This window comes from Pantherophis guttatus, chromosome 1 (genome assembly GCF_059756535.1).
Source record: "Pantherophis guttatus breed Tessera chromosome 1, ASM5975653v1, whole genome shotgun sequence".
In the NCBI taxonomy this organism is placed as follows: Eukaryota; Metazoa; Chordata; class Lepidosauria; order Squamata; family Colubridae; genus Pantherophis; species Pantherophis guttatus.
This window is the reverse complement of record NC_142063.1, coordinates 19,777,166-19,799,534: the sequence shown is the minus strand read 5'-3', so window position 1 is coordinate 19,799,534 and position 22,369 is coordinate 19,777,166. Positions and strand designations below refer to the sequence as shown.

The window sequence follows — 22,369 nt, the reverse complement described above, 5'->3', positions numbered from 1 at the left end:
ATCTGGCTTCCCCCATTGACTTTGCTTGTCAGAAAGTGATCACATGACCCCGGGACACTGCAACCGTCATAAATATGAGTCAGTTGTCAAGGGTATGAACAACTGCATGGCCATGGTGGCACAATGGTTTGAATGCAGTACTGCAGACTAATTCTGCTGACTGTTGGCTGCCAGCAATTTGGTAGTTTGATTCTCACTGGCTTAAGGTTGACTCAGACTTCTGTCCTTCCGCGGTGAGTAAAATGAGGACCCCGATTGTTGGGGACAAGATGCTGACATTGAAAACCCCTTAGAGAGGGCTGTAAAGCGGTATATAAGTCTAAGTGCTATTGCTATTGATCACATGACCAGTGGTTGTAAGTGTGAAAAATGGTCATAAGTCACTTTTTTCACCACTGTTGTAATTTCGAATGGTCACTAAATGAACTGTTGTAACTCGAGGGCTATCTGTAGACTCTTACCCGTTACATCCTTCGCTTTAATGGGTGTCTGCAGGTTAAATGCACAGCCGGACTTTTGGAATTATTTCCAAATATTTTACAATGGAGGTCTCCAACCTTTCCTGGTTTTGCGGACCAGCGGGAGTGGGGGGGGGGACAGGGATGGGACACACAGAGGATGTTTCCACACGAGCGGTGAGTGAGCACAAATGGAGCTGTGTACGTGCGCTTGGCTGCCTGTTCCATGTACAAGTGCAGCTGTGTCTACTTTCACTTGCTGCTTCCGTGACCCGGTTCTGAACGGGTCACGGGCCGGTAGTGAGCCACGGCCTGGGGGTTGGGGACCCCTGCTTTACAAACAAGGACTGTAAGAGGCATCTGGATTTTCCATTTGTGTGTGTCTGTGGACATTTAAATTTGCATTAAGAGCAGGCTTCATAAGTTACATCAGGGATCATGTGACTGGGAGAAAGACCGGAACAGTTGCGAACATTAGCTCAGCAGCTTTAAGAGCCGTGGTGGCGCAGTGGTTAGAATGCAGTCCTGCAGGCTACTTCTGCTGACTGCTGGCTGCCAGCAATTTGGCAATTCGAATCTCACTAGGCTCAAGGTTGACTCAGCCTTCCATCCTTCCGAGGTCGGTAAAATGAGGATCCAGATTGTTGGGGGCAAGAGGCTGACTCTGTAAACGGCTTAGAGAGGGCTGTAAAAGCACTGTAAAGTGGTATATAAGTCTAAGTGCTATTGCTATTATGAGCCACTGCCCAACAGCATCTCAAGGCATGCCCTGAGGAAACTGGGAGGTATTTCTTTTCTTCTCCATGGACCTGGCCCATTTTTATCTTCCTTTTGCTAACTTCTCCCCCCATGCAGGTGGACTGCTGAATCTAGTCCTGATGGGTTTGTTCTCCTATGTTGTGCCATGCGCTTATGAAGTGGTTGTTTTGTTTCTCCACCATCCAGACAGAGCTGAAGAAGCTTCTTGGATGAGAAGCAAAACGTCTTCAAAGAAAAACCAGAAAGTCCAGTTGCCTCTTGAAAAAGCACCTTTGGGACAACCATGACCTGGATGACTGAGAATCTCCATAGACAATTGTGGTTGTAAGACAAGGGCTATCTGTAGTTACATCTGCACTTCTCTGCTTCCCTCTCTTCTATCTTTCCCACCACCCTATTTTCCCATCAGAGCAAATCCTACTTACGGAAACGGATGCTGATTGGCCAGATCATGATGCTGGCTAGGAACAGGGCAGCCACTATTGCCATGCCTCCAGTAACCGAGACCATTACCCAATGGTAGAAGGTCACACAGCCATTGCAACAGAGCTGAGTCCTGGATTTTGTGAAGGGTGGGGATGGAGATGGGAATAGAGGGGGGAAAATGCAACATGAAGGTAAATATTAGGTTGTGTACACTGCTCTTACACATGGAGGCTCTCTCTTCAGAACCCCTGGTTAAGCAAAGCTGGCAATTTTACTGGAGAACATAAATACCTTGTAGGATCAAAACCAAAAATTGGATGGAGCTACATTTCTCATTAGTGCCATTTCAAGAGTCTTGCTGAGCCTACTACCAATGCCGTTCCTCAATCACTGTTATTGTACACTCTATGGTAGACTGCTTTGTTACATGGAGGATTCCCCTCAGCTATGGTATCTCTAACACTCCCTCTTGAAATTCCCCTCTCCAAAAGGTCTCAATCCAGATATTAAAGATCAAGATATAATATGGTTTGTAAACATAATGTAGGCAGTGATGCAATATGAAAACTGAACTACAGTTTGATCAACCATAGTTTCCACTTCTAATATATTTGTACAGAGTTCATATACCAGTATTTGATTTAAGGTTTGCCTTAATGCATAAACTTAATCATAATGGTTTGCAACCACATTGGACAGCCTAATGGGTACTACAGTCCAGCCAATTATGGTTTATTAAATAAACTATGGTTAAGCAAATCCTGATTTAACACAAGATGTAAAGTATGTAATGGGAAATACATGCTGAGTCCAGCATCATTCAAATGGGCTTAAAAAAACAACTATCCCACCTGGCCTGTTCTGACCAGCAGAAGCATTTCTCCAAAAAGTACCCTCCATTTTCTCTGCCCTTTGGGTCAGTGATGTGCCAAAGCTCACCAACCTTCTTTTCACCAACACTAGCTGTCTCACTGTGGCCCACCCTTCACTTACGGGCATGGATGCAGGTCCTGGATAATCATCACCGACAATCCGTTGGCGACTTTATCAGTGAAGCTCATGGCCCCGTAGACGAATGCGCCGCTGTGCTATCGGAGAAAATGAGCCACAGATGCATCAGGACCACCTGAGTGGCTGCCAGGTCTCACCCTGGACAGAAAGCAAAACTTTGAAACAAAAAGAAGAGGCAAACCTCAAAATAGTTCTACAGTATAGTACAGAGGTGTCAAACTCAATTTAATTGAAGGCCACATCAGGGTTGTGTTTGATCTCGGGGGACTAGGCTGGGCGTGGCCAGCATGACGTCACTCGTGTCGGGGGCACCTGTGGTGGCCCAAGCGGTCTGCCAGTGAAAATGGGCTTCTGGGCCCCGTTTTCGGCTGTGACGGCTTCCTGCAGCCCTCTGCCAGTGAAAACGGAGCTCGGGACTGAAAATGGGGCCTGGGATAGATGCGCGTGGCCCTCCCAAGCTCCATTTTTTCTGGCAGAGGCACCGCGGGATGGTCCTTCACCGTTTCCAGGGTGGCCCCTAGGGCCAGATCAGGATTCAGCCCATGGGCCTTGAGTTTGACACCCATGGTATAGTACCATTCTGAGGCTTGTATTCTTTTTTTTTTTCTTTTATGTTTCTTCCCCCATAGCACTTGAGGAGGGTCTTTGCCTACAGTAATGTTTCTCTTTCTCAGCAGCTTTAAGACGTGAAGACTTCAACTCCCAGAAATCCTTAGCCAGCATTCCTCGGGGAATTCTGGGAGTTGAAGTCCACACGTCTTAAAGTTCCTGAGGATGAGAAACACTGGTGCACTGGATGGCAATAAACCATTTATTTCTAAGCTTCTCTGAAAGTGCCTTTTGTCCTTCATATTCCCCTTCCCATAAAAGAAAATAAACAAGTGGCCTTACGTATTTCTAAAAATAAACGAAGCGTTATATTATGACACCCTAAGACTCGAAATACACTTTGCCTTTTAGTCCCCATAACATTTTTTAGTCAGAGGTGGGGATTGTGAAAAAATACTGCAAACGATATACAGCCCACGAGCCACACCTAATTCAAGACGGTGACCACAATGGTGTGATTAAAGTCCCACCACCTTTTCACGTGCATAAAAAGGGGAGGGGCTTTGATCATGTCATCATGGCTGCCATCTTGAATCTCTCGCCTCTCCGGACTTCTTGAATCTCCCGCCTCTCCAGATAACCTTGGCCACATCTTTGGCATTGTTCCCTTGAAGTTATCTTTGGAGCACCAAATGAATCACTCTTGTTTACGATTCAGAAATCCCACATTGCTTCTTTAAAAAATGTTTTTTTTCTGCTTTTTTAAGGATTAGCATTGATTTTTCACCCGGTTCCTAAAGCAGGGCTGACTCCATCTTTTACACAAGGTGCTTCATACCGTGTGGGGCCCGATGAGATCAGCTGTCATGGAGAGGGATGTTACCAGGATGGTGGCTGACCCGGTCCCAAGCAGAACAGCAGCTCCATATATCTCTACGCCGAGTCGCTCAGCTATGGCCACCCAGGAGGCAAAGGCCAAGATAATCATCAGTCCCAGGAAGTAGGTCAGCTAACATGGAAAAAAAATATTTTCACTTCTAAAACATGGATGCATTAATCACTACTACACAAAATATTCATTCAACACTTATGGAAGTTCTCGGTCATCCAGCTCATGGTTGTCTGATAGGTGCTTTAAAAAAAGACAACAAAATCAAGAAAGACCAGTTGCCTTTCTATAAAAAGCACCTCTGGGTCTACTTATTCAATAGCATCCTTTAAGACAGTGTTTCTGAACCTCGACAACTGGAAGATGTGTGGACGAGTATTCTAGCTGGAGAATTCCACATCTCTTAAATTTGCTGAGGTTGAGAAACAATGTTCTAATAGCTAAGAATTTCTCCAGGTTTTCTATAGTCAAGCGTTTTGTCTTTTGGACAAAAGCCTACCTTTTGCAAAATGCTGGAAAGCATCATAATGAAAAAGGAAGAGAACACAATGCAAACAAGAGCTAGAATGCAAAAAGGAAGCACCATTCTTTTTTAACAGCACAACAATGACAGCACTTGTAAATGAATATAGCTCAGAATACAACTTCTGAAAGCTGCCTGGAATCATTGTAAGTGAGATGGTGGCCATATAAAATTTATAAATAAAGCAGACATGTACAATATAGTATTTACAGTTGTCAAGGCATCTATTACAACTGAAAATTATGATATGTTCTGCAAGAATTAAAGATAACCCTTTTCTAAAAAGCTCAAAATTTAGGAAAGCATATTATTCTTGCAAAATAAAATCAAGGGGAAATTGACATCTCAAGATAATTTGGGAAACATGGTTTTACAAATCCTATTTTTATTGGGGTTAGGGTTGTTGCATAAATTTGGTAACATCGGAAGAGTTGGCTGATTTCTGAAGTCAGCTTTCAGCTGGTATCTAAACACCTGTGTGGAAGTGTAGAAGGAGTGGCAGAACCTAGGGGAGGAGTTAAAAGAGGGATTAGCCTAGAATCCCTATGTAGTCACAAACGAACTAAGTCCAACCTCCCTTGAATTCCATGGACCCTTATCTAACTCCAAGCATGTGCTAACCACTAGCTGCATAGATTCCTTTGCATAGACATTTTTTTTTTCTTTTAACCTGTAATCCCTTGCATTGGGATGGAGTCAGGGTGACTGAATAGAGCTGAGCGTTTACTGACTGGATGCCCTTCCTGATGCCTACGTGGAGTTCGCAGCAGATATTTTCTCTTTGCGCCCAAGGAGATAAATATCTGCTGCTACCTAAGATCGAACTCACAGCCTCCTGATTGTGAGGCGAGAGCTCCATCTCTAGGCTACCAAACTGCTCATTCTGTGCACAGACATGATTAGCAATAAATCAGTTTCATATGACCTTTACGTATGGATCTGGCCCTTTGCACCTGGACAGGAAGAGATCAATTGGATTACCTAGTGTTTTTCCCATAAATTGTTCTGACCTAGGCTTCCTTAGAAATTAAACAGCACAAACTTAGTCCCGACAAACCTCTTTAATTCATATGGCTGTAAATTACTTTCATTTACAGTCCGCAAGGCTTGATAAACAGTCTTTCAGAGGAAGGTTATCAACACCCACCTATCTCATGTGGAACGCTGCCGAAGAGCTAATTTCCAGATACAGGGCAAGACCAAACTTGGCACAGAGTCATAAACAGAAGTTTCAAATCTTGAAACGGCCAGATGAACTAATTGCTTCCTGCAAAAGCTCATGTCCTGTTCGCTTCTCTTTTATGTCTTATGGGAGAGGCCAATCATCTCCAAGCCTTACTCCCAAATTGACCCTATTTCCTTAATTGTTCCTGTCTCCTGGCAGCTCTGCGCATGCGCACACTGAGAACAGGCTCACGCTGATCTTCTGCCTTGCTGATGTCAGACTCCGGACGCAGCAAAGAACTACAAGATGGCCCTGGCCCCCTCTCTGCCTCCAACTCAGAGCCCTTGTCCGAGCCTTCCCCAGACTCCAGGACTGGCCCACGTTCCTCCCCAGCCTCCTCACTATCCAAATCTGCTACCAGCTCTGCTGGACACTGGCGGGCCACAACATAAATTTCCCATAAATTTCAACTTGGATAATGCAATTTCTGCACAGTCAGAGGTGTCTGAGTATGGAAGAGACCTTCCTTGGAGTCAGTGAAGCGGTAGTTGCAAGGACACCTGGCAGGAAAGCCGAATTTTCCTTTAAGGCTGCAAAAAAATTTTTTTTTAAAAAAAGGCTGGGAGTACTCACATTTCTGCCAATCTGTTTGTTCACAGGTTTCATCAAAAAGGAGGAGAGAAATCCACTAATATACATCACCAGGGGGATTGTGGCAATGTATTTCTGTAAAAAGGCAAGAGAAAAGGGAGTAAAACCATTTATGTTCTTCCTTTGGAGAAGCAGATAAGAAAACAAACGCAGCCTACTGTTGATCAAATCCTATCCCAACAGTGGTGGCTTCTGCAGAGGGTAAGGGCCTGGAAGATAGACATAGACCACAGGTAGTCCTCGACTTATGACCATAATTGAGCTCAGAATTAGGGTGGTAATTGATAGCGATCTTTAAACAGGTAAACGTTGTGACTGTGCCCAATTTTATGCCCTTTTATATGGAGGTCATTAAGCAAACACTGTGATCATTAAGCAAATGCAGCCGTTGTTAAATGTTAGCCAGTGGATGTTTTTTTGCCAGAAACTGGAAGTAAATGTCAGTTTCTGACAAAAAAAAAATATGCCAAAAATCGTGGTCATATGGCCACAGGACACAGCAAACAGTCCTAAATGTTGGCCAGTTGCCAAGCAACCAACATGTGATCACATGACCATGGGGGTGTGATCACTGGACCTTTGAAACCTGGTTGTAAGTAGCTCCAGGGAGGTTTGTTGGAACGACAAGCAGTTGCTAAACAACCAATCGTAAGGGGAGGACTACCTATAATTACAACACTCAGATAGAACTGGGATACTACAGGTTCAAATTTCTACTCAGCCCCAAAGCTTTAGAGCAGGGGTCTCCTACCTTGGCAACTTTAAGCCTGGCAGAATTCCAACTCCCAGAATTCCCCAGCCAGCAAAGCTTTCTAGGAGTTGAAGTCCACCAGGCTTAAAGTTGCCAAGGTAGGAGATCCCTGCTTCAGAGCAATGTTTCTCAACCATGGCAACTTTAAGTGTGGATTTGCTGGGGAATTCTGGGAACTAAAGTCCACACATCCTAAAGTTGCCAAGATTGAGAACACTACTTTAGAAGATCCTTTCTGGATCGGGACTCCCTACACACAGTCACTCATGCCCTCGTCACCTCCCACCTGGACTATTGTAACGCTCTCTACATGGGGCTCCCCTTGAGCCCCTCTCCTGCGCGAGCTGCACTGGCTCCTGGTGGTCTTCCGGGTGCGCTTCAAGATTTTGGTTACCACCTTTATGGGGGGGATTCCCCCACTAAGAATTTAAAGGAACAAGTTTTAATTCTTCAGTCCCAGAAACCTGATTTTAATATAATAGAATTTCTCTTAGAGGAGATTGAAAGAAGGGATGAGATTGTGAATCAGCAACTTGAAAAATTTAAGCAGGAAACTAAGGAATTGGTGAAATCCAAGTTTGACTTTTTGCAGCAAAAAATTTTAAAAGTGTCAGAATTCATGATTCGGTTGGATACAAATACTAATTTACTAGAGTCAAAAATGGATGAAATTCAAGATAAATTGGACAATAGAATTCAAAAAATTGAAAATGATTTGTTAAATATTCAGGATTATAGTTCAGAAGAAAAATTTAAAATGGATGCTGACCAAAAGTCTGGTAATGTAGAAAATCTGCAACAGAGGATTGAAAAAGAGGTTCTAAAGATACAATATAATTTCACAGAATATGCAATAAGACTTAGAGGTTTGCAGGAAAATAACAGAGATGACTTAAGGAAAATATCTTCTGAATTTCTAGCTGGGATTTTAAAGATTCAACCTGAGGAAGTGTTTTGTAGGATTGACAGAGCTTATCGAATAAATTCCTGGACTGCCAAGCAAAGGCAATTGCCTAGAGATGTGGTAATCTATTTTTCAGATAAAGAAATTAGGAATAAAATTGTGCAAAATTCCTTCAATTCTAATTTGCAATTGTATGGAAGAAAGATTTGGATTTACAAGGAACTCCCACCTAAGATATTAATGGAAAGGAAGAAATTTGGCTTTCTGGTGTCTGAGTTAAAAAGGAGAAATATTCAATTCCGGTGGGATGTCCCAGTTGGTATTATATTGAGATATCAAGGAGAAAGATACCAGTTAAATACTGTTGAAAGAGCGGAAGAATTTTATCAAAATAGGTTGAAAATGAATTTAACGTCTTCAGATATAATACAGGATAAGCAGAAGGAGCTGGAACTAAAGACAGAGACTGTACCAGATAAATTGCCTTTGGATTTATCGGATACCCCAGCTGGATTATCTACAAATTTGAGAGAAGTGCCATCTGATTTTAATGTGATGACTTATCAAGGCAAGGACAAGCATGGAAACCAATTAGAGGATATACAAGGGATAAAAAAGAAATGCGAGACACAAAAAATTAGGATGGAAGTCAAACCCACAAAAAGAAAACAAAAAAAGAAATAGGTTGTACAAAAATAGAAATTTCTAATCCAAGCAACAGTGAAGCCAGTGATTTTAAAATATGAATGATTATGTGAAAACATAGAGGAGGCGACATATTGGTCAATATCATCCTGAGGATAGTGGCAGATCTCTGCATTGCCGTAATTTTGGGACATGGAAAGAGCCTCAAATTGATGGTTTTGAATTATCTACTTTGAAACTTCTTTTTGTGTTGATAAATATATTATAATTATCTTGAATTATAAGGCAAGAGAATCACATTGGGACATGCAGAAGATCGGGTTGTTACCCAATACGATGATGGAAATTAATAATCCTGATGAAACCCACAATTATTATTATATGGAATATAATTATAATGTCACTCGGGTGGTTGTTTTTACTTTTATATATATAAGAAGATGTTTATTACTGATGGGGGCAGATATGATTGGAGATCTTGAATAAACTGTTGCATCAGCAAGCTATGTTACCCTATTATGGATGTTGGCTTTAACAATCCAGTGGAAAGACTACAAGAAGATATTATATGGACTATAAATTTAAAGTTATTGTCTTTTCTTTTTTTATTTAGATATAATGGAATATATATATATATATATTTTTAAGTAGTGTGGGCAGTGAATTAAAGATATCAAGAATTGTTGTGTATGGTAAATTTGTAAGACAGTGGGTGAATAAGCTAGCTACAGACTGATTAGTTTAAGAAAAGGGATTTTTAAGTGATACATTCAGGGGAGTGGAGGAAATGGATAGAGTGGAATAAATGTTAAATTAGATTTTATGGGGAGTCCGCTTTGAAATGTTACTAAAGTAGGACTTATCGTATAGTCTTAAAGTGGAAGGTGGTTTTGAATTGTTGCAATAATGTATAGATATAAAACACTATTATGCTAAATTAGAAGTTATTTTATAATAGTTATAGTATAATGTGTTTGTTTTTTTTTTGTTTTTTTTCTCTTCTTCTTTTCTGAAATGTATGGATAAAGGGGGATTTATAATACTTTTAGTAAGTAAAGGTCAGTATTTTGAGGAGGGAGTAAGTAATCTGTTATGAATTAGGGTTTTTTTTTGTTACGAAGAAGTCACAGGGGGGGAAGGGTGGGGAGGGGGGGTTAGGGAGGGGGGGAGGGGGGGAAAAAGGGGGGAAAATTTGTATTTGAAAACCTTTTCAATAAAAAAAAAAAAAAAAAAAGATTTTGGTTACCACCTTTAGAGCGCTCCATGGCTTAGGACCTGGCTACTTACAGGACCGCCTACTACCACAAACAGCCTCCCACCGGCCGGTACGCTCCCATAGAGAGGGGCTCCTCCAGGTGCCGTCAGCCAAACAATGTCGACTGGCGGCCCCCAGGGGGAGGGCCTTCTCTGTGGGGGCACTTACTATCTGGAACGAGCTCCCCCCGGAGATACGGAGGATCCCGGATCTGCGCACTTTCCGCCGTGCTTTGAAGACACTCCTATTCCAGCAGGCCGGCCTGGCCTAATTTTCTCCCCTTCTTTTAAATTTTTAAATTGAAATTTTAATTTGTTTTAAATTATTGGGAGTTTTAAATTGTCTCGGGCAAAAATTATTTAATTGGGTTTTAATAATGTTTTAACTTTTGTATTTATGTGTTTTATTTTGTGCCTGTTCACTGCCCTGAGTCCTTCGGGAGTAGGGCGGTATACAAATTTAATAAAATGAAATGAAAAAAAATTTTTTTGGCCAGTTACAATGACCCTGTGAATTAGGATAAGCCTCAAGAGAAGCTGGAGGGGAAAAAGACAGTAGGGTTAAATCTACGTAAAGCTGCAGCCATCTGTTGGCCTTCTAAATATTACTAATACTTTCTGCAAATTAAATTTAAGTTAAATGACACATGGCTTAAAAGTGTGGATGAATGCTGAAATCTCTCATAAGAGCTTTCATATGGAAACATTCAAAATCTCAATGTGAGGCTAGGAAAATATCACCAAATTAAGTACTGCTTGGGAAAGAGGATCCCAGACTACTGGATTGACACTGAATAAATGATGTCCAATACCCTCGCAAAATAGACCCTTGTATACAGTAATTTCTTAATTAGCATAACACTAAGTAATACCAGGCGTTAGCAATTCTGATGTTTGAAATTCACTGGTTTGCATTATTCACTATTTTGTTACTCAGAGCTTCTGAAATCACGGATGAGGTTTAAAAATTGTATGAATCAGAGGTGGGTTTCAGCAGGTTCTGACCAGTTCTGGAGAACCAGTAGTGGAAATTCTGAGCAGTTCGGAGAACCGGTAGTAAAAATTCTGACTGGCCCCGCCCCCATCTATTCTCTGCCTCCCGAGTCCCAGCTGATCGGGAGGAAATGGGGATTTTGCAGTAACCTTCCCCTGGAGTGGGGTGGGAATGGAGATTTTATAGTATCCTTCCCCTGCCACACCCACCAAACTAAGCCACACCCACCAAGCCACACCCACAGAACCGGTAGTAAAAAAATTTGAAACCCACCACTGCTATGAATGCTGGGAGACTCGAGCTGCCTCCCTCAAGAAGCACCTGAAGACTACTGACCACTTCACTTCTCCATCTCTGGAGCATAGCAGATGACAGAAGTTGATCTAAAACTTACTAACTAGACAATATAAACCAAACTTCCCTCTTCCCAAAAATCATACTTACCTTTGGAAGCAATAGTGAATTGGTGAGGTACATTGCAATGTATGTCTGAGATAGGTTGACAATGAGACGGGTGGACATGTACAGCATCGCCACCTGGAGGCAGAAAGTGGTATTATAGATTCACATACCTCAGTGCACTGATGATGTTACCTAATTTGGGTAATGAAATGTTTGCAAGAAAACAACCAAGCTCAGAGAGCACCAAGGACTTCTCACTTAGTATCATAGAATCACAGAGCCAAGTTTGAGAAACACTGCTGGCTGGGGAATTCTGGGAGTTGAAGCCCACCCATTTCAAAGTTGCCAAAATTGAGAAACTTTTTCTAGAATATGTGTAGTTCACAGAGGTCATGATAAAGAACTGCTCTGTAAAGGTGATAGGTAAAGGTAAAGGTTCCCCTCGCACATATGTGCTAGTTGTTCCCGACTCTAGGGGGCGGTGCTCATCTCCATTTCAAAGCCGAAGAGCCAGCGCTGTCTGAAGACGTCTCCATAGTCACGTGGCCAGCATGACTAAACACCAAAGGCGCATGGAACGTTTTTACCTTCCCACCAAAGGTGGTCCCTATTTTTTCTACTTGCATTTTTACGTGCTTTCGAACTGCTAGGTTGGCAGAAGCTGGGAGAAGTAACGGGAGCTCACCCTGTGAGCTAGGGATTTGAACCGCTGAACTGCTGACCTTTCAAACGACAACCTCAGAGTCTTAGCCTCTGAGTCACCACCTCCCTTTAAAGGTGATATGCTTTCCCAGTTTGGAAAAGAAAAGAAATAATGGCAGAAATTTGGACTAACTGAGATAAAGACAATGCAACTATTTCTCTGCCCGCATTGTTTCCATTCTGGGTTTAGAATTACATCTAATGTGTAAGGCTAACCAATTAAGGAAGAGAACATTCTGAGGGATTCCAGATATGTCGTTCCCCTTCAAAACATGCAGACTCTCCTCTGGCCTATGTTGCCCCAGAGGGCAATTCTTGGAATTAAAACCTACACATCAAAAATGGATTGAGCCAAAAACAATTGTTTCAAATAAAAGAAACTTATTTGGGGGCTGGACCAATTCTGGTTTGGATGATGTATTTCTGTTAAAACTGTTAAAATGCCAAATGGAATGGCAGCGTTTGGAAAGGGAACAGAATGTTTTGATTTTTGACTTGGCATTTTATTTATATTTTATCAAAAACTTCAAGCCCATCTTTTCCAATATATGCCTGCCATCAACCCTCTATAGCAGTGGTCTCCATACTTGGCAACTTTAAGACTTGTGGACTTCAAGTCACAGAATTCCTCAGCAAGCCATGCTAGCTTGGAAATTCTGGGAACTAAAGTCCACAAGTCTTAAAACTGTCAAATTTGGAGACCCCTGCTCTATAGCATGGGCCAATAGCTATACTGGCCAGAGATGACAGAGTGTATAGTGTATGTTTTTCAATCTTAGCAACTTTAAGATAGGTGGGCTTTAACTCCCAGAAATCCCCAACCATTCTGGGAGTTGAAGTCCATCCATCTTAAAGTAGCTAAGGTTGAGAAACACCGGTACAATGAATTTATCAAATGTCATTGGGAGGGCACCACCAGGGAAGAATGCTTTGGGCCTTTTAGACATCTGCAGGACAAGCCTTCATCCTGGAAAAAAAGAATGAACTATACTGGTGAGAAAAAGTGTGGTTTTTCTGCCTTCCAGACTCACCTGGTAGAAAGCAGGTTCCAGAAACCAGTGTTTCCAAAGCAGGACGGGTCGAATGGGCTTTTTTTGGTCTAGAGGTAATAGGGGACTATGCTCATCTGGATCAGGAAATCTGGAAACAGTCCGTGTATTTTCTTTGGTCCCGAGATGGAAGAGGAGCGAAAAAATGGAACCACATCCTATCACGATCAGGGACAGGTTCTAGAGTGGGGAACAGAGGCAAAATAAAAGAGAAAGATTAGGACTGCAAAACTAAATCTAGGAAGTGGATCTTTTATGAAGAGGAGAAAAATAGAATAGATTAACAGAGTTGGAAGGGACCTTGGAGGTCAACTAGTCCAACCCCTGCTTAGGCAGGGAACCCTACAGCACTTCAAACAAATGGTTATCCAGTATCTTCTTTAAAACTTCCAGTGTTAGAGCATTCACAACTTCTGGAGACAAGTTGTCCCACTGATTAATTGTACTAACTGTCAGGAAGTTTCTCCTTAGTTCTAAGTTGCTTCTCTCCTTGATTAGTTTCCACCCATTGCTTCTTGTCCTACCCTCTGGGGCTTTGAAAAAGGAACTTGACCATGATTTTCAAAGACTCAAGAATTGAACCAGCAAACAACCGACAGAACAAGGAACAGAAGTCCCGTCTTACACCTCCTCTCCACCATCTTGCCAAACACCCACCCGAAAGACAGGAATGTCATGGCGCCCGAGGTGCTGGGTGAGTTTCTTTGTCTCTGTGGGGTCGACCTGAAAGTGCAGGAGGAACCAGGCAACTCCATACACCGTGATGTTGGCCATGACAGTGAAGGCATACCTGAAAACAGGAAGAAGACCAGGCAGAGTTTATTAAGCATAGACTGCAGCTGGAAAAAGAAGATTGGTTCATAGCAGGCCCCACCCTGGAAATTCAGGTTCTTTTCTCTCTTTTCCCACCACTTGTTGTGGCCCACCAGCGTCGTGGCAGACTCAGACAATGAGGAGGTTGGGGAGGAACATGGGCCAGTCCTGGAGTCTGGGGATGGCTCTGACGAGTGCTCTGCATCGGAGGCAGAGAGGGGGCCAGGGCCGTCCGACAGTTATCAGCTGCCTTCGGAGTCGGATATCAGTAGGGCAGAAGAACAGCTGGAGCCTGTTCCCAATGTGTGCATGCGCAGAGCTGCCAGGAGAAGGGAACAGCTAAGGAACAAGGGCCGACTCGGGAGTAAAGGCACAGGTAGATAGTGAATGGCCCCTCCCATAGGGAATAAAGAGGAGCAAAGGGAAGGGGAGTTTGCAGGAGACAATTAGTTCAATTCATTAGGGTGAAGATCTGTTCCTGACTTCTTGCCAAGTAATTGATGTGGCGTTTGGAAGATATCGGCTAGCTACTCTCCTAGCCTGGAAGTCTGTAGCTGTGAAATCTCATGAAAGACTGTTTGCCGGGACTTTGTTGGAGAGGAATTTCCCTTTAACTTAAATAAAAGAGGTTTTATTGGGACGGGGAGTTCACTTCATGCTCTTGGGAAGCCTAGGTCAGGACACCATCTGGGCATAGAAGCTCAGGGGAAGATCCTCCAAGTTTCTAAGGAAGAAACTGCCACTTGGGTAATTTGCCTTGCAAAAAATGTCATTTGCTGGGTTCCTGCTTTTACCCAGCCAGCTGGATTCACTCCATTTTGACTTTTTCAGTTAAAAACCTTAAAGGAAAAAACTTATTTAGGACATTTTACATCAGCTTCTATAGTCCTCACGTAATGACTACTTGTTTAGCAACTGTCTGAAGTTATGATGGCACTGAAAAATGTGATTTATGACCAGCCCTAGCACTTAAAACCACTGCAGCATCCTTGTGGTCACGTAATCGTGACCCGGGTGCTTTGCAACTAGCTCGCACTTATGACACTTGTAGCGTCCTGCAGTCACTGGGTTGCCATCTGCGATCTCCCAAGCCAGCATCTGACAAGGGAAGTCAATAGAGAAGCTAGCAGGAGGTTGCAAGTCACGTTATTCAATTTTAAATTTAAATTTAATTATTTATTAAAAACGAATTAAATAACTCAGGTGTTAATTTCAGTTTACCTAAATAAATAATGAGTTATGGTGGGTAATGACAGCTGACCTTTAAAGGATATCCTAGAACTGTGATGGCGAACCTATGGCATGCATGCCACAGGTGGCACACACAGCCATATTAGTGGGCACGCGAGCTTAGTTCCGGTGGGATTGGAAGTCGGCAAATGGGTCGTTTCCAGCCTCCAGAGGGCCTCTGGGGGTGTGGGGAAGGCTGTTTTTTCCCTCCTCAGGCTCCTAGAGAGGCTCTGGAGCCTGGGAGGAGCAAAAAATGGGCCTACCGTGCCCACTGTGCCATCATGTGCCAAAAGTGGGGGGAGCACGGGGTCATGGGCGCATGCGTGGGAGGCAGAGAATTATGGGTGTGGGCACACGCATACACACATCCCCCGTGCTCCCCCTGCTTTTGGCACGCAATGGCAAAAAGATTAGCCATCACTGTCCTAGAACCTTGAAGGTCATCCATTGCAATTTAGATCCCTGAAAGCACTTCTTACAACCTGAGAACTGATTCTGCAGTTGTGTGTTCACTAAATCACATTTTGTTTTTACTTTCTAGCTTTTTCTTGTAGGTACGGGATCCATTTGTCAGATGTATTTATTTATCTATTTATCAATCAATCAATCAATCAATCATCAAATGTATTGGCCTCCATAGGGTAACAATGTTGAACCATTGGTGGTGACTGGAATTGACTAACAGCTTGTTGCCTGTGCTGATGTCCTAGAACTCCCCATTAGTGGGATGGATCTGTTGTGGTCCACTGGCAGCCTGCAGAGCTGGCAGCAGAGTCAGACAGTGAGGAGGCTGGGGAGGAACATGGGCCAGTCCTGGAGTCTGAGGAAGTCCCGGACGAGGGCTCTGCATCGGAGGCAGAGATGGGGCCAGGGCCATCTGGGAGTTAGGTTCTGACTCCGGAGCCTCCAGAGTCTGACGTCAGTGAGGCAGAGGATCAGGGGGAGTCTGTTCCCAGTGCGCGCCTGCGCAGAGCTGCCAGAAGGCAAGAACAGTTAAGGCAAAAGGGGGACTCGGGAGCAAGGCTCGGAGATGATTGGCCCCTCCCTTAAGACATAAAGGTGGAGCAAAGGAACATGAGCCTTTGCAGGAAGCAACTTTGTTCGTTCTGGTCGGTTTAAATTCTGAAGCTCCGTTTGACTCTGTGCTCCGTGTGGCCTTGCAAAGCTAACTGGCAATTAGGTCTTTGGCAGCGTGTCAAGGGAGATAAAGGTGGGTGCTTATCAGCCTTATCCCAAAGGACTGTGGCAGACTTCTGTCGGACTCTTTACAAACTCATTACAGGCTGTAAATGAACAGAATTCAGAGCCATTGAAATAAAAAGGGTTTTTGGGACTAATCGTGTGCTTTTTACTGTCTCAGGAAGCCTAGGTCAGGACAAAGCCAGACATGTTGGCCAAATGCTGTCAACAAGGTTTGAGAGGATGATCCACTTTCCTATCAGATCTTACCTGAAAGCTGTGAGCTCCACCTTCTCATGGTCAGTAGTGACCAACTCTGGTATGAGCGAGAGGTGAGATATTTGGGTGGCTGCCCAGCCAAACTGGAAGATGATAATAAATGGGATGAAGTAGATGAGCGCAGCCCACTCAGGTGTGTTCTCCGTGCAGCCGATGCATGGGCTGAAGATGAAGGGGAAGGAGAGCAGAACGCAGATGGTCCCTGTGCAGAGAGATGATCAAAGTACAAACTTGAGTCTATGGAGATTCTCAATCATCCAGGCCATGGTTGTCCCAAAGTGCTTTTTCCAAAATGCAACTGGACTTTCTTGAGGGTTTTTTCCCTTTGAAATTGTTTCACTTCTCCTCCAAGGAGCTTCTTCAGTCCTCTTAGAATTGCTCTTCAGTTAGAACTGAAGAAGAAAAAACCCCAAGGAAAAAAAACAACCCAAGAAAGTCCAATTGCGTTTTGGAAAAAGCATCTTTGGACAAGCTTGAAAGAGGCAATCTAGGGTTGTAATCAGATGAGAGAAACAATGAAGTTTTACCTCATCAAATCACAGCACGAGGCCTGCTGTACTGGAATAATAATAATAATAATAATTGCTGTTGCTGTTGCTGTCTTTAACAAACTATAAGAAAAATATAAAATATGATGGGAAGCATGGAAGATTACAGATGGCAGACAAGAACATCACCTATATCTCACATATAACATTTCATTAGTGAGGCTATTTAAAAGAAATATTAAATCCTTTAAAGCAGGGGTGGGCAAATGTGGCCCTTTTACAACCTATGGACTTCAACTCCCAGAATTCCTGAAACAGCCAAGCTGTCTGAGGAATTCTGGGAGTTGAAGTCCACAGGTTGTAAAAGGGCCACATTTGCCTACCACTGCTTTAAGGAGTCTCTTGTCCAAATGCTGCTGATTTATAGTTATCTGATTCTTGGGAGTTTTCAGTATGATGCATTAGAAAATAGGACCAGAGAAACTGAGGTTCAAATCCACCCACGGAAACTCATTCGGTGATTCAGGGCCAATCATATCTCTCAACCCAGCCTATTTCAGAGAATTTTTATGAGAATCAAAGCTAAGGAGGAACTATTATGTATGCCACTTTGGGTTCCTAGAGGAAAAGTATCATCTAAAACAAACTCATCATAAATGAAATATGCTTTTCCATGACTTGTCTCTAATTTGGGACATCTGCTTTACCTCTCAACAATTTCATTATTGAAATTAATGACAATTTCATTATTCTTCCTTATAACCTCACATCAATTTATGGCCTTGTTGACCACAAGTGTGCTCCTGCCCAGCTGAACTTAAGCAAAGAAATGCAAAACCATTAAACTTTTTTAAAAAAATAATATTTATTAAATTTCCAAAGATTAAAATACACAGTACAAAAAGAAACATAATACACAAAAAAAGCAAGAAAACCCCCCCCCCCCAAAAAAAATATAAACAACCAAAAACAAACATATCAAAATTTCAATACTAATAACAACTTGTCATTAAACTTTTGTTACGATTACAAATATCTGCGATTAAGCACAATGGTATGAAATTAAGGTGACCATAGTTCTGGAAAAACTACGTCAGAGATGCACCTAAATATTAACTGTTCCATTAATTTCTACACCTAACAATGGTTTGTACAGGACAAAGGAACTAAGCGAGCTCCAGGGGAGCAAGTCTTCCAGGAAAAGCATAATAATCACACATGGAATTAGACTGAAGATGTAAAAAGGAACATTTTAATAGAATCTTTGAATTCTAGAACCTCGTGGTTTTTTTTTTTGATTTTGGCAACTTTACAATGTGTAGAGGCTACCAGGTGTGTGATTTCAGCCTTTCGATCAGTGTAGGAAATGAAAACCTCTGAGACAGTTGAGTATCTGATCTAAGTAGTGGCCAAAATTGTGGAAACCTTTTGGGAAAAGTGTATTTTCTAAAACTAGCTAATAACATCACTTTTTTTGGAGAAGTACCATAAACTTATATATCAATGGAAAGATAATTTAATCAAGAATGTAATGCAATAACTTCTATGAAGGATTTGCTATTAGAATAACAGTTACAGTATAAAGAAGAAAAGTGAAACACATAGAAAAAATGAGATATACAAAAATCATCACCATAGAAAAAACGAGATATACAAACATTATCACGTCAGTTAATACTTAGTTGGGTAACCTTTAGCATGAATTACAGCCTTACAACGTCTTCCCATGGAGTGAACCAAGTCTTTTAGTTCTGCAGCTGTTATAATGTGAAACCACGATTCAATGATTGCTTCTATTAACTGGGCTTTATTGCTGGGTCGCTTCTGACTAACAAGTTTCTTTAGTTGGCTCCATAGATTTTCAATTGGGTTAAGGTCTGGGCTATTCCCAGGCCATTCCTGCAGTCGAATATAATTATCTTGAAACTCCAAAAAAGAAAAGTGGTGTTATTAGCCATCAAATCTCAAAAATACACTTTTCCCAAAAGGTTTCCACAATTTTGGCCACTACTGTATGCTTAAACACATCCAATAAGGGGACCTATCACATAAATGATCTGTTTTTATTGTTAAGAGGGGCGTTTCCCCCTAATATTTAATGGAATTATCCATCATATGCCACTCAACAATCTTTTCTCTAAACCTGAAGACCAGACAAGGAATAATGGATGGAAACTGACCAAGGAGAGATTCAACCTAGAAATGAGGAGGAACTTTCTGACAGTGAGAACAATCAACCAATGGAACAGAAGTTGCCTTTGGAAGTTGTGGGAGTTTCATCACTGGAGGCTTTCGAGAAAAGATTGGACTACCATTTGTCAGAAATGGTATAGGATCTCCTGCTTGAGCGGGGGGTTGGACTAGATGACCTATAAGGTCCCTTCCAACTGTTAATCTGTTAAAGCAGCGTTTCTCAACCTCAGCAACTTTAAGATGTATGGATTTCAACTCTCAGGATTCCAGAATTCTCCAGTCCTCTAACTCTAGTTTGTAATCCATATATCTTAAAGTTGCTGAGGCTGAGAAACACTACTCCAAACTTAAAAGAACACATATCTTTTTACTTCTTTGCAGATTCATTCATTCCTCAGTAAAGTCCCCAAACCACCCACTGTGTTTTTGCAGCTACAATGGAGCCAGTTTGGTGCGGTGGTTAAGTTGCTGGCCTAGAAACCAGGAGATTGTGAGTTCTGGTCCCATCCTAGCATGAAAGCCGGCTGGGTAATTTGGGGCCAATCATCAGGAGACTGTGAGTTCTAGTTCCGCCTTAGGCATTAGAGCAGGCTGGGTGAACTTGGGCCAGTCACCCTCTCTCAGGTCAATTCAGCTCACAGGATTTTGTGAGAAAAATAGGGGAAGGAAGGAGAATTAGGTATGTTCGCTGCCTTAAGTTACTTATAAAATAAGCGGGGATAAAAACTGAATACATACACATTCACACTACCCACTTGTCTCTAAAATCCCCCAGCATAAAATCCCTTTATGTTTTTGCTTATACACACATTAAACAACCATGGGGATATTCTGTCCTTGTTAATTCTCTCCTTGCTCAATTCTGACGTATTTGCTGAGCAGCCTATTTATTCTCCTGCAAGCTTTGTTTCCTTTTCTATGGTTTCAAGCAGGATTCTACCCATGTAATCTCAGGCATGCTTAACAAACTAATTCCCTAAAGTGTTTTGCACCCTTTCTTGCTAAATTTTCCTTTGCACCGGAGAACGATCAGAGAATTTTTTTAATTGTCAAGCTCAGATAAAGTTTTCATCTGTACCTTCAAGTTACACAACGACTTCATAAGCAAACCACATCTGTGTTCCACGCTGTTTCTCCTGCTACACCTGTTGCACCCACAACCTTACTGTGGGGTTCAACATTCTCATAGCACTTATGAATTGCTTCCCATCAGTTTTTCATTTTGACACTTATACTGATAGCATGTGGAACGTCATTCCATCTGAGATTAGACTAGCCATGACCCTGCTGGCCTTTCGTGAGGCCCTGACAACGTGGTTTGCGGCCTCAGCTGTGTGATGAAGCCTGCCTCTTGCTGATGGTTGTTTTTATGATGGTCAGCTGCTGTGCCTATTTTAATCTATTTTATTTGAAAAAACACCAGTTGTTTTTTCAAAAAGCATCTCTGGGACAGTGGTGGGTTTCAAATTTTTTTACTACCAGTTCTGTGGGGTGTGGCTTGGTGGGCATGGCAGGGGAAGGATACTGTAAAATCTCATTCCCACCCCACTGCAGGGGAAGGTTACTGCAAAATCCCCATTTCCTCCTGATCAGCTGGGACTCAGGAGGCAGAGAATAGATGGGGATGGAGCCAGTCAGAGGTGGTATTTACCAGTTCTCCGAACTACTCAAAATTTCCGCTACCTGTTCTCCAGAACTGGTCAGAACCTACTGAATACTACCTCTGCTTTGTGACAACCATGACCGGGATGACTGAGAATCTCCATAGACATTTCCAACACTCCCTTCCGGCTTCCGACAAGGAAAGTCAATGGGGAAGCTAATGGGAAGTTGCAAGTTCCAGGCCAGCAGCCAGGTCAAAAGCTGATGCCTGGTGGGGGAAAAGACCTGGAGAGGAAAGCAAGTGGGAGACGCTTACCTGAGCAACTTGCAACCTTCCCTGCCAGCTTCTTCACTGGCTTTCCAGGGAAGCCGGCAGGGAAAAACTGCAGATGATGACCACGTGATTGTGGGGCACTGCAACTGGTTGTAAGTGTGAATTGGTCGCCAGATTGTAATCACATGACTGTGTGGGGGTGTTGACACGGCTGAAACTCAGAGAACAGGTTGTAACCATGACAAAATTCTGGTCATTGCACTGTTGCAATCATGTGATTGTGATTGTTGATGCTCCGGGTAAGCTACCCACAAGCAAAGCCAATGCAAAATCTGGCAGGAAGTTGGAACTCATTCTTGTTGCTTTTGGGCTGCAAGGGTGACCTTTCTCTTGATCTCTTTAGGTAAATAAATATCTCTGAAACAATGACCCAATGTGTCAAGGATTGTCTACTTAAAATATATTAGCCATCAGCAACCAGGAACATTCTTCCAATAGAATACCAACATACTTGATTTAAACTAGCCCAAGCTGTTCCCATTTCAATTCGATTACATATACTGTATTAGACAGTGTACTGCTGCTTCCTGTTTAATCTTAATACACAAAAAGCAGTTTTTTTCCAACCAGGATCGCTCCGGCATCTTGGGATTCCAAGCAGGGGCTTGAAACTGGATACTGGAAACTGCGATCCTAATGTTTGAAGGGCACCAAACAAGAGAAAGCTAACACATGGTGATATGGCACGGTGGTTTGACGAAATGGACTGGGATCTGGGAGGCCCAGTTCAAATCCCCACTCATCACAGTTCTCATTAGTGACTTGGGACCAGTCATTTTCTAAGGGCAACCTACCTCACAGGGTTGTTGTTGGGGGCATACTATAGTAGATAGTCCTCGCCTTATGACTGCAATTGAGCCCAACATTTTTGTTGCTAAGCAACGGTTATTGAGTTTTGCCCCATTTTACGACCTTTCTTGCCACCGTTGTTAAGTGCATCGCAGCAGTTGTTAAGTTAGTAATACATTGTTAAGTGGATCTGGCTTCCACACTGTCTTCGCTTGTCATAAGGTCACAAAAGGTGATCCCATGACCCTGGAACACTACAACCATCATAAATATATGCCAGTTGCCAAGCGTCTGAATTTTGATCATGTGGCCCTGGGGATGCTACAATGG

General features: G+C 42.6%; 1 protein-coding gene across 2 annotated transcripts in view; it reads right to left on the bottom strand.

Annotated features, from left to right (window-relative positions):
• The window catches only part of MFSD12 (major facilitator superfamily domain containing 12), a 42,988-nt gene that overhangs the window by 710 nt on the left and 19,909 nt on the right, over positions 1 to 22,369 (bottom strand). Inside the window, exons 2-9 of one of the 2 annotated variants that reach the window (XM_034437680.3) lie at positions 16,625 to 16,835; positions 13,790 to 13,922; positions 13,115 to 13,312; positions 11,424 to 11,516; positions 6,414 to 6,506; positions 4,042 to 4,212; positions 2,637 to 2,731; positions 1,643 to 1,773 (exon numbers count right to left, since the gene is read on the bottom strand). In XM_034437680.3, coding sequence (XP_034293571.2) covers positions 1,643 to 1,773; positions 2,637 to 2,731; positions 4,042 to 4,212; positions 6,414 to 6,506; positions 11,424 to 11,516; positions 13,115 to 13,312; positions 13,790 to 13,922; positions 16,625 to 16,835 — 1,125 coding nt within the window. Of the gene's footprint in view, positions 1 to 1,642; positions 1,774 to 2,636; positions 2,810 to 4,041; positions 4,213 to 6,413; positions 6,507 to 11,423; positions 11,517 to 13,114; positions 13,313 to 13,789; positions 13,923 to 16,624; positions 16,836 to 22,369 lie in introns of those variants that run through there. The other variant, XM_034437681.3, reaches the window with a different exon arrangement.